At 36.6% G+C, this 13142-nt stretch overlaps 1 protein-coding gene across 2 annotated transcripts in view; it reads right to left on the bottom strand.

Moving 5' to 3' along the window:
* TTC17 (tetratricopeptide repeat domain 17) overlaps positions 1-13142 on the bottom strand; it is a 125997-nt gene that overhangs the window by 75195 nt on the left and 37660 nt on the right. For both annotated transcript variants that reach the window (XM_058688709.1, XM_058688710.1), the window contains exons 10-15: positions 12986-13098; positions 11046-11192; positions 8852-8967; positions 8530-8695; positions 7252-7329; positions 6646-6870 (exon numbers count right to left, since the gene is read on the bottom strand). In XM_058688709.1, coding sequence (XP_058544692.1) covers positions 6646-6870; positions 7252-7329; positions 8530-8695; positions 8852-8967; positions 11046-11192; positions 12986-13098 — 845 coding nt within the window. The remainder of the gene's footprint in view (positions 1-6645; positions 6871-7251; positions 7330-8529; positions 8696-8851; positions 8968-11045; positions 11193-12985; positions 13099-13142) is intronic.

Below are 13142 nucleotides of genomic sequence, written 5' to 3'. Positions count from 1 at the left end.
TGTTAGGAGGCTAATGAAATAATCCAGATAAAAGATAATGGTGGTTTGGATCAGACAGCCTGGCAATGGAGATGATGATAAATAGTGAAATATTTTGAAAATATTAGCAAGGTTAATTACCCTGAGAGAGAAAAAGGTATGAAGGACGGCTCCAAGCTTTTGTCCTGAGCTACAGGCTTTACTGTTTCCTGAAATGGGAAAGACTGAGCAGTAAAGATTGGAACAATGTTAAGGAGCTTAGTTTGGGCCTTTAGTTTTAAAGTGTGTTTTAGACATCCACATGGAGATGTCAAGTAAGCTGTTGGATAAAGAAGTCTGCAGTTCGGAGCAAAGGTGATAGGTGATTCAACGGGAAATGATAGCGTTATCAAGATATGGTGCTAGAACAACTGGATATCTATGTGATATGAACTCTGATGAATGAACTTTGATCTCTACCTCCCAGTACAAAAAAAAATTTAACTTGAAATGGATTACAAACCTAAATGTAATACCTAAAGCTACAAATCGTCTTGAAGACAACATAGGGAAATATTTTAGCATATTGTAGAGTTAACTGTTTATTTATAATTTTTTTTTTTTTAGCATTTATTCAGTTTTGAAAGATGAAGAGACAAAGCATGAGCAGAAGTGGGGCAGAGAGAGAGGGAGACATAGGATCCGAAGCAGGCTCCAGACTCTGAGCTGTGAGCACAGAGCCTGACATGGGGCTCGAACTCATAGACCAAGAGATCATGACCTGAGCTGAAGTCGGACACTTAACCAACTGAGCCACCCAGGTGCCCCGAGAGTCAACTATTTGAAGACAAGTAATAGCAAAACTAAAATAGAACTACTTGTTTTCACACATTTTGTGAAAACACCTTAAATCTAATAATAAAAATCAAAAGAAAATGAGCAAAATGCATACACAACTTTTACTTTAAAAATATAATTGGGGCACCTGCATGGCATCTCTTTTTTATTTTTTTATTTTTATTATTTTTGAGAGAGAGACAGAGCGTGAGCAGAAGAGGGGCAGAGAGAGAGGGAGACAGGATTCGAAGCAGGCTCCAGGCTCTGAGCTGTCAGCACAGAGCCCGATGACGTAGGGTTTGAACTCATGAACCATGTGAACATGACCTGAACCAAAGTGGGATGCTTAACCAACTGAGCCACTCATGTGCCCCAAGTGTCTGACTTTTGATTTCTGCTAGGGTCATGATCTCACGGTTTGTGGGTCCAGGCCCTACATGGGGTTCTACACTGACAACGCAGAGCCTGCTTGGGATTCTCTCTCTCTCTCCCTCTCTCTCTGTCGCTACCCTGCTCATGCTGTCTCTCTTTCTCTCTCAAAATCAATAAATAAACTTAAAAAAACTAAAAAAAAAAAAAAAAAAAAAGAAGAAGAAAAGTATCTAAAAAAAAATACAATTAAAGGGGTGCCTGGCTGACTCAGTGGAGCATGTGACTCTTGATCTCAGGGTTGTAGGTTTGAGTCCCACACTGACTGTAGAGATTACTTAAAAAACATAAAATCTTTAGGAAACAACAAAAACAAAAATACAATTAAAGGATAAAGAAATTTATGTTACAAAATAGAAGTGAAATTTTTTAAAGTAAACTTGTTTTACAAATGTTTACTCAGAGGCAATACATGCTAAAGAGCATGAGTTCTGTGGCTAATCTCCCTGAGTTCAAATCCAAGCTCTGTGACTTCTGGTAAATCCTTTTGAGTCTATCTATCAAATGGGTAGATCGTACATACAGGGTTGTTGTTGAGGATTAAATGAGTTATCACATGTCAATTGATCGTTATGGTGCCTGGCTCTAATAAGCAATCAATTAAAAGTTACCAGTTAATTCATGTGCCCAATTCAGTGATGATACACAGGAAATGAATATTTTCCGACCTTGATTATGGCAATATATATTGGCCCAAATCTTTTGGTAGATGTTTGGCATTTTGTATCAAAGCCATCATAACATTCATTCTCTCATTGACTTAGTAATTCCACTGCTAGCAATCTTTCCTAAGAAAATTATCTGGAATACAGAAAAGGCCTTATGCAGAAAATTATTATTGATAACAGCTATGCACTGTGGAACCTAAATATCCAACAAGTGAGGAGTAAGCTGTGATATATAAATTCATATAGAGTCATTATTGATGGCTAATAAAAACTGTCTGGTACTAAAACTTTTTTATATAATAATCTTTAACGATCACCAGTACAATAGTGTCGCAACACTATGAAATATTTGGTTAGAAAAAATACAGGAATTATTTCCAAATGTTGACATTTGGGGGTGGGGTGCTGATTAAGGTATATTTCTGTGATATCTACTCTGATCCACTGATTTATCTTTTTATTATTACTGTAGTACCACAACTAATCTCTAAGGGAGCTCTTTTTTCTTTAGAAGGATACTGATTGCCTTAGCTGGTGGCAGTAGAAAGCGAAACAAGTATTGGGGGAATACAACTGTGTTAGCCTTCCTTTGGGTGCCCAATCATCACATCCCTTTTATATAGCATCTGTTCTCACTGTACCTGCACCTGGCACACAGCAAACATTTGATAAATATTTGCTATACTTTTTTGGCACTTGGCCTGTTGTATAGTATAGCAATTGTAAACCTTCACTTAAAATCCACTTGTGAATTTGTATATTTAAAAGGAAATTCTTAACAGGCAATACTTTCTTCTCATACTCAAAAAAAAATTAGTTCTAATAATACCACAGATAAACTTAAACCACTCAGGCACATTTCTTCTAAAAGTTTCTTTGGATATAAAATTTACAAAGAGTTAAACACTGGGTATAAAAGCAGTTTAACTATGTATTTATTATAACTGTATTTTATCAAACTAAGATGTCATCAATTGTAACATGCATCCTTATTTCAGAGATGTTAAAATATGGAAAAAGAAGTGGTATCTTAGAAACTATGAACAAAAGTAACTAACTGCACAGGAGTGATTAACTCCATGGCCTGCATGTGGAAAGTTCAGGGCATGAATATTATCCATTTACCTATTCTTATCAATACAACCTTTAAACTGTGCTCTGGCTTAGTTGGTAAAAAGACATCTATAAATTAAAGTTGTAAAACAGTATAATATTAAGCAGCATGCATGCTGTGATGAGAAGGATAAAAAAAGAACCAGATGTTTCAGATTGACAAAAAAGTAGCAGTATATCTTTAGTAGCTATATCATTCTTTAAAAAAAATTTTTTTTTAATGTTTTTTACTTTTGAAGGCAAGAAAGACAGAGCATGAGTGGGGGAGGGACAGAGAGAGAGAGGGAGACACAGAATCCTAAACAGGCTTTAGGCTCTGAGCTGTCAGCACATAGCTCCACGTTGGGCTTGAACTCATGAACGGTGAAATCATGACCTAAGCAGAAGTTGGACGCTTAGCTGAGTCACCAGGCGCCCCAGTAGCTAGATCATTCTTATTTAAACATCAGTTCTTACAAGTAAATTAACCACGTAATTATAAATTTCAGTCATTTAAAATAAATCACACACACACACACACACACACACACACACACACACACAAAAGACAACTATAGGCCAAGATCTCTGACGAACATAGATACAAAAAATACCAGCAAACTCAATCCAACAATACATTAAAAAAGTCATTCACCACAATCAAGTGAGATTTATTCCTGGGATGCAAGGGTGGTTCAGTATTTGCAAGTCAATCAATATGATACATCACATCAGTGAGAAAGAATAAAAACCATATGATCAATTCAATAAACATAGAAAAAGCATTTGACAAGGTATAATATCCATTGACAATCAGAGCCCTCAACAAAGTAGGTTTAGAGGGAACATACCTCAACATAATAAAGGCCATATATGAAAAACCCACAGGAAACATAATACTCAATGGGAAAAATCAGAGCTTCCCCTCTAATGTTAGGAACAAGATGAGGATGTCCACTCTCACCACTTTTATTCAACATAGTACTAGATGTTCTAGCCGTAGCAGCCAGACAACAAAAAGAAATAAAGGGCGTCCAAACTAGTATGGAAGAAGTAAAACTTTCACTATCTGCAGATGACGTGATACCACATATAGAAAAGTCTAGCTAACTAATTTGGATGTAAATTAAAAAAATAAAATAAAAAAGTCTAAAGTCTCCACCAAGAAACAACGAGAACTGATAAATGAATTCAGTAAAGTTGTAGTATACAAAATCTAAATCTGTTGCACTTCTATACACTATAATGAACCGGCAGAAAGAGAAATTAAGCAAACAACCCCATTTACAGTTGCACCGAAAATAGTAAGATACTTAGGAATAAACCTAACTGAAGAGGTGAAAGACCTGTACTCTGAAAACTATAAAACACTGAAGGAAGAAACTGAAGATGACAAAAAGAAACGGAAAGACATTCCATAGTCATGAATTGGTACAACAAATATTATTAAGATGTCTATGCTACTCAAAGCAATCTACCCATTTAATGCAATCCTTATCAAAACACCAACAGCATTTTTTGCAGAATTAGAAAAATCCTAAGATTAATATATAACCACAAAAGACCCCAAATGGCCAGAGCAATTTTGAAAAAGCAAAGCAAAGCTAGAGGAATCACAATTCTGGACTTCAAATTATATTACGAAGCTGTACTAATCCAAACAGTATGGTATTGGCACAAAAAGAGATACACAATGGAACAGGATAGAAAACCCAGGAATAAACCCACAATTGTATGGTCAATTAATATTTGACAAAGCAGGGAAGAATATCCAATATTTCTTCAACAAATGGTATTGGGAAAACTGGTTAGGTATATGCAAAATAATAAAATTGGACCACCTTCTTAAATCATACAGAAAAATAAACTCAAAATGGATTAAAGACCTAAATGTGAGACCTGAAACCATAAAACTCCTAGAAGAGAGCACAGGCAGCAATTTCTCTGACACCTGCCATACCAACATTTTTCTAGATATGTCTCTGAGGCAAGGGAAATAAAAGCAAAGATAAACTATTGGGACTACTTCAAAATAAAAAGTTTCTGCACAGTGAAGGAAACAATTAACAAAACAATTAACAAACAACATATTTGCAAATGACATATCTGGTAAAGGGTTAGTATTCAAAATATTTAAAGAACTGATACAACTCAACACCCGAAAAACAAATAATCCAGTTAAAAAATGGGCAGAAGACATGAACAGACATTTCTCCAAAGAAGACATCCAGATGGGCAACAGACACATGAAAAGATATTCAACCTCACTCATCATCAGGGAAATGCAAATCAAAACCACAATGAGGTATCACCTCACACTTATCAGAATGACTAAAATGAAAAACACAAGAAACATCAAGTGTTGGCAAGGATGTGGAGAAAAGGAACCCTTGTACACTGTTGGTGGGAATGCAAACTGGTGCAACCACTGCGGAAAATAGTAAGTTCCTTAAAACATTAAAAAAACAAAAACCAAAAAAAAGCCCTTACCCTATGATCCAGTAATCACACTACTGGATATTTATCCAAAGAATAAAAAAAACACTAACTCAAAGGGATTCAAAGGGGTATATGAACCCCTATGTTGATGTTTACAATAGCCAAGATATGGAAGCAGCCCAAATATCCATTGATTGATGAATGGACAAAGAAAATGAGGTGCATATACACAATGAAATATTAACCAGTCATAAGAAAGGGTGAAATCTTGCCATTTGCAATGAGATGGATGAAGACAGAGGATATAATGCTAAGTGAAATAAGACACAGAAAGACAAATACCATATGATTTAACTCAAATGTAAAATTTAAGGAACAAAACAAACAGGCAAAAGAAAAAAAAGAGAGAGAGAGAGAGAGACAAACGAGAAACAGACTCTTAACTACAGAGAACAACCTGATGGTTACCAGAAGGGAGGTGGGCAGGGGGATGATGGGTGAAATAGATGATGGGGATTAAGAAGCATACTTGAGGGGCGCCTGGGTGCCTCGGTTGAGCACCTGACTCTGGATTTTGGCTCAGGTCATGATCTCACAGTTAGGGAGATGGAACCCTGCATGGGGCTCTGCACTGACAGCATGGAGCCTGAGATTCTCTCCCTCTCTCTGCCCCTCCCCTGTGCTCTCACAAGTATGCATGTGCTCTCCCCCACTCCCCAATCTCTCTGCCCCATGCTGGCCTGTGCTCGCTCATGCTCTCACACTCTCTCTCTCTCAAAATAAGTAAATAAACATTAAAAAAAAAAAAAAAGGAGTGCACTTGTGATGAACACTGGTGATGTATGGAATTGTTGAATCACTACATTGTACAGCTAATATAACACTGCATGTTAACTTCATTGGAATTAAAATTAAGAAAAAAGAAATTCAATACATCTAAAATATATCAGGGATATATTGCTGTAATGGCAAGATACAGAAAAATATAATTAGCATGATTCTACATTTGTACAAAATAAGACAAATCAATACAAAAAAATAAATGAATACATCAGAAATAAAATGAAACAAAATCTGTTTTATGCCATCTCAAAATATGCAAATTCTGCTCTGAAAAATATGTGAGATTTTTTTTTTATGCCCTCCCCAGAAAAATACAAATCGTGCTCTGAATTTGAGCTATCACGACACAGTACATGGAGCTACAAACATAAAACCTCACCTCAGAGCTGTTGATGGCCAAAGCTTGAAGTAGCAGCTTAGTGGCATCAAGATGGAGGCCATAGTGAATCAAAAGGTTGGCCAAGTTCACAAGAGGAATGTCCTGGTACTGAAGTGGAGCCAAATTCAAAGCCCTCTGAAGACAAGCAATAGCAAACGTGCTGTTTCCTACTGCTCTCCAGTAGAGTCCAGCTTCATTGAGTATCAGCCAGACAGGAGCATTTGGCTGAAAAAACCCAAAATACCTCAGTTAATGCAAGAATATAGTACTTGTTCTGACAGATTTTTAGTGCATGCAGTTTAACTTTTAATTACGATTACTAAGCATTTAAATTTCAGATGTCTAGGGGCGCCTGGGTGGCGCAGTCGGTTAAGCGTCCGACTTCAGCCAGGTCACGATCTCACGGTCTGTGAGTTCGAGCCCCGCGTCAGGCTCTGGGCTGATGGCTCGGAGCCTGGAGCCTGTTTCCGATTCTGTGTCTCCCTCTCTCTCTGCCCCTCCCCTGTTCATGCTCTGTCTCTCTCTGTCCCAAAAATAAATAAAAAACGTTGAAAAAAAATTAAAAAAAAAAAAATAAATTTCAGATGTCTAAAGTAGGTGACTTACCTTATTAATAGCATGAAATAAGAAAGACCCAATTTCTTCTTCTGGGATAGTATAGTTATTAATACGGGAAAGCAAAATCTGAAAACATCAAAAGGAAGACTGACTCAATTGAAAATAACAGGGAAGACATTTGAAAGAATTCTACAGATAGCAGTCTTGACTTGAGCTCCTCAGGAACAGCTAATTTGAATAGATATTTATAAACATATATATAGATACACACACACACACACACATATATATATACACACATACATATATAAAAACATGAGGTCATCAACATACCAACAGGTGTTGACCTGCTTATATGAATACCCTAGTTTCCTTTAACTAAAACATGTTAAAAGATGTATACCACATACATTATTAAGGTGATATACCATACCCCATTAAAGTCAACATAAGTGTCCAAAATCAAAAGAGAAATTTTTCAAAAGACAAAAGCATCTAATACTTGATACAATAAAAAATCTTCTATCTTTTCTAGTGGGAAAAGCACTGGATCTCAATTGCTCTATGTTCCTGTAACATCTGTGCAACTGTGAGCAACTCTACGGTAGGGATCATGGTCTATTTACCTTTCCTAGTATTCCAAACAGTGCCTGGCACATAATGTTTTCTGCCTCAGTAAATGTTTGTTGACTGTAAGTAGTAACTGTTCAGTTTTAAAATTGACTTTTTAAAAAGGTTATTGTGATGGTGTGTTTTCTCTGCCAAAAAAGTAATTTTTTCATTTGTATCTATGGAATGGTATGGTATCGAATGTAGAATTTATATTCAGTAATAAAACATTCCTAGTTATACATTAACTAGTAGGAATTAAAGAACAAAGCTTAACAGAACTTCTCTATAATGTCTGTAAGGTAGCTGTAATTCATACAAACTTCTAAGGACCTCATATAAGGCCAGAGCAGGTTGATAAGGCCAGAAAGAGAGTCTTCAAGCTTTCAATTTATATAAATTCCTGGAGGCTTGACCACTAAATTGAAGTGGTCAGAATGGCCTCCAGTAGATGAGCTTCACTTAACTAAACAGAGTTCTGTGTTGCTCATCTTTGTAGCACTCTTAGAGAGAGTGCTTATGTGGTCTGTGTAAACAGCAGCCCTGAAGCACCTTCAACGGCATGATTGTCTTCTTAATGATTTCACCAATTCTGTAACTCTATCTCTAGTTTTAAAAACTTTAAGTTCAACAACTACCAATTTTTTGTTCTGCCTAAGAGGCTTGTGAAGTCACCCAGTATGGACGGCAATAAACACCAGCCTAAGTGAGCCTTACTTTTCGTGCATGGTCATCTGGCATTTTGGCTTTCAGATCCATGCGGACCTCTAATTCTTTGACTAAGTAGGACAGAGTCTGGCTTTTTCTGAAGTCAGTTATGGAACAGTCAGGGGTTTGGGCCTCTTCTTCTGAAGAATAATCATCACTGTTGAGTTCGTGGATCCTGGCACAAGAAAAAGGAACAAGATTCATATTTTCAAAGTTTGGGTGATTTCAAGATAAAGACTTAACCTTTCAAGTCCAAGGATGGTGCTCTCAAAGAACTGCCAGATGACAATCATGCAGAATCAAGTGCTTTGCCAAATCCATCAGCACTTGCCTGAGTCCTTTGTTTTCCGGAGGCAGAAAATATGTTGGCAATTCCCCACCAATAGGGACTCTTGGATAACTTTCTACACAATCTGCTCTTTTAGGCCACAGAATATGCTGTTTGTCCTAATGAAGAGAGAAAGTTCTCATAAATTTCTTTGGATTCAGTATTTCAACAGGCTAAATAAACTTTCAAAAGAACATAAATATACTAGGATAGTTTGAACAATTTAGTATTTTAAGATAATCGTAGACACAGTGGTAGACTATAAAATTCTTTATATTGAAGAGTGTTGGTCTTAAGACTGGTTCAGGGTTGGGCTAAGTCAGCTGAACCCGATGAGATACAAGGAGAGGTTTGCTTGGGGCTTCTGGGAAAGAAAAGCCAGTCTAAGTCTCTTAGCCACACAGGAGCAAAGAACATGTTACTCCAGTTGCTGCTGGCTGTCACCTCATGACCATGAGGAAGACAAGCTTTAGGATGAAACCAATACTATGGATGGTAAATTGAAAGGGAAAGAAATGGGTAATTGATGATATCACTGGGCTGAACCAACCAAAGTTTGCTCTAATCTATGGACGTCCTATAATATGAGGCATATTATCTTTTAAGTCAATTTGAAGTAGAGTTTATGATTTGCAACTGAAAGCATATATAAGCTTATAAAACTGGCACAGAAAACTACTTCCCCTGAACTAAGACCTTTTCTTTGCCAATGCCAAAGTTTAACAATTTTTTGATTTGTAAAATGTTCATTTTTCTAAATATAAATAACATACATCAGAGGCTTACTAAACTTATATCTGTTTTTTTTAATGTTTATTTACTTTTCAGAGAGAGTGAGCGCACAAGTTGGGGTGGGGGCAGAGAGAGAGGGGGACAGAGGATCTGCAGGCTCTGTGCTCAAACTCATGAACCTTGAGATCATGACCTGAGCTGAAGTCCAATGCTTAACTGAGTCACCAGGCGTCCCACTAAACTTAAATCTTGAAGCTATGAAACTCTGGAGAGAATTTGTATTACATATAACTAAATCTAAGTGGTCATATTAATTGTTAGAACAAAAACCTGATTAAATTCTGAAAATTTAATAGTGAATAAAAAATATATGGTATCTGTCCTCAGATTATTTATTTCTTAGCTAGCTTAGAAAGACACTTATTACCTATATCATCTGGCAGAATGTAAGCTCCAGCAAAGAGCTTGTGTACTGTATTCATAGTCCCAACCTGACACACAGTTGGGAGCTTGATACAAGAATGCTGATTAAAAACTGAAATACAGGGGCACCAGGGTGGCTCAGTCAGTTGAGCATCCCACTCTTGATTTCAGCTCAGGTCATAATCCCAGGGTTGTGGGATTGAGTCCTGCATTGGCCTCTGCACTGAGCACGGAGCTTGCTTAAGATTCTCTCTCTCTCTCTCTCTCTCTCTCTCTCTCTTCTCTCTCTCTCTCTCCCTCCCTCCCTCCCTCCCTCCGTCTCTCTCCCTTTCTACCCCTCTCCCATGCTCATGCTGTCTCTCTCTCCCTAAAAAATAAAAAAAAATTTTTTTTTAAGTGAAATACAGTTGACTCTTGAATAACAAGTTTGAACTATGCAGGTCTATTTACACGTGGATTTTTTTGATAAATGCAGCGCAAGTATTATAACTGTATTTTCTCTTCCTCATGACTTTCTTAATAATCTTTTTTCTCTCACTTACTTTATTGTAAGGATATAGTATATAATACTTACAAAAAAAAAAACCATGTTAATCTACTGTTTATGTTGTCAGTATGGCTTCAGTCAACAGTAGACTGTCAGTACTTAAGTTGTGGGGAAATCAAAAGTTATACACAGATTTCTGACTGCATGGGGGTTTGGCCCCTTTAGCCCCCATGTTGTTTGAGGGTCAACTGTATATGTGAGCATATACTTAGGTCAAATTTAGAAACTTTCTAGGGTTGGTAATTATACTCAGAGCTCAAAGTTTTAAACTAAAATCAGGGTGTCTATATGCCCCATTTGATTGGAGGAAGACCTCAAGACACACCCTGTGTCTTGCTAAACTGCTACCTAGCAGAATGGCTTCTGTTTAATAGAAGTTTAATAAGTGTTTGTGGAACTAAGCTGAACAGTGATAGGGACCATATTAATCAATGAAGGTGAGGGTCACAGCTTTAAAAAATCTTGCCTGAGAAAACTCCTTTATCATTCTCTTACCCTATATGCATCAGAATCCCTGCCCCAGATCCAGAGAATGGAATGCGCTACAGGAGAAGACTTGACCAAATCACTGATATCACTCTGATTTGCCTGAACATCAAAATTCACAGACATCATACTGGAGGTTGATGAATCCTCGCCAAACTAGAAAATGAAAAGAACAGTTCAAATTGGAAGCAGGAAAGAAGTTGTGACTAAGATTTAACCTAACCCAAAATATTAGTGAATACTCAAACCCAGTAGGAAATCTGAAAGTAGGTTAGTATCAAAGCAATCAGATGTTTATATTTTCAGAACTAGGTCCCAACGTCATTCTCTTAGAAAATGCATAGTTATCGATTCTCAATCAACTATGCCCTTGGGATATGAGGAAAATGGCATGGATTCTTTACTTCCCTTCTTTATTGTCCCATTACTTCCTTTTCATGATTTAGTCTCTTTTAGGTTTAATGATGAGCTTATTATCTAGAGGCTTGGCTCATTATTCCCCTCCCCTACCTAGACTAAAATGATTGCTACTCTATAAAATTCGTGTGCTGTGGTAGAAACAACGGAACTTAAAAAAGGGCTCAAGAGTTTAATATAGCTATGATTTAGGCATTATAACTATTACACAATCAACTCCAAATATAAATACAGTCTTCCTCCAAACCAAGGTAAATCAATGTTTGATATTCTTACAGGATACCGCAGCTTCTGTGTATTTCTGAAACCTTGTTAGATAAGAAAATGGGACCAGTATGGGAGGGAGTAGAAAAGAATGGATTCTTTCACTATATAGTGGAGATGTAACCTATGGATATATAAGACTGAATGCTACACTGGTACAGGGGAGTCTTCCAATGGTATGTCCCCAAAGTTACCTGGGTTTTAGTCTATTTCATTTATAAATATTCCCTTTTTTCCCCTTAAAATAATGCTTGGATTCAAGGCCGGGAGCTATAATCTCAGAGGTGTAAGTCTTATCATCCTTTGAAAATAAAACCTGGGATACTGCTAGCACCTACTTGACAAATCACAGGAAGCTTGTGGTCCCTATACTACTTCTCCCCTAAATGGCCTCTTAATTTTTGCTTCTTTTTTTCAATGAGGTCTGGAGTTTTTCAGATTAAAGTGTATTAATTCTTCACAGTTTGTCTTCCCCTAGAAGCTGTTTTAATCTTTTAATTATTTAACTGCTTATCTCTGGAAATTCCTAGATCTATGATTAAAGACATGATAAGATTTTGATAGGATAAGATAACATGTTACTTTATTTCCAACATCCTTGTGGATGATACTTGGAACTCTGGTTGTGTTTGCTATCTATAACAGCACCAATTAGATGCTATTTGGAATCATTATAATTATGTATTATTTTTTCCAATTAGATAGGCTAGGATTGTATGTGTGTGTATGACTACACATATATGTATGCATATAAGTACATGTATATGTATGGATATACATAGAAACAGAAACAGAAAGAGAAAACACACATGCATGTAGAAATACAGCTTAATAAAAATTTTCTATTGATAATGGTCATTTTGTTAAAGTTTTTAGTTGAAGCAACATAACTGGACTGATGACTTCAGGAAAGACCACAGCTACTCTTTCCCAAATTTTAAATTACTGGTATTACTCCAATAAGTTAAAAGGGGGAGATGAAGGCTTTGAGTTAAATACTAATAACAATCCAATGAAGCTCTCATGGTAAAGGAGAAAAGAAATAAAGACACATGAATAGACATTACAGCTAGTACTTGGGGGATCTGGAAATGTCATGCATGAAGCAAATGAGTATTATCTATAAAATCTGACTTCATAAACATACTCAACCTTAAATTATTCACAAATTTTCAGGATCGAATATACAAGGAATCAAGTGTGGGGGGAAGCAATATTACTCTTAGATATGCAAAGTTATAAGAACTAGAAGAGACCAAGAAAAAGACCTGAACATAGTCCACATTTTCAAAAATGTCTCCACGATGGTAGCGCACAGGTTGGTCCCACTGGCAGTGTAAACTATGCTGCTGGTTGACCAGCCGGCATATCTGATGATTTCCTGGAATAAGAAAGGAAATTACCATTGTGGAGAAAGATCAGCAA

This window comes from Neofelis nebulosa, chromosome 10 (assembly GCF_028018385.1).
Source record: "Neofelis nebulosa isolate mNeoNeb1 chromosome 10, mNeoNeb1.pri, whole genome shotgun sequence".
NCBI lineage: Eukaryota > Metazoa > Chordata > Mammalia > Carnivora > Felidae > Neofelis > Neofelis nebulosa.
The sequence above is the reverse complement of the archived record's forward strand: the minus strand, read 5'-3'. Positions and strand labels throughout refer to the sequence as shown.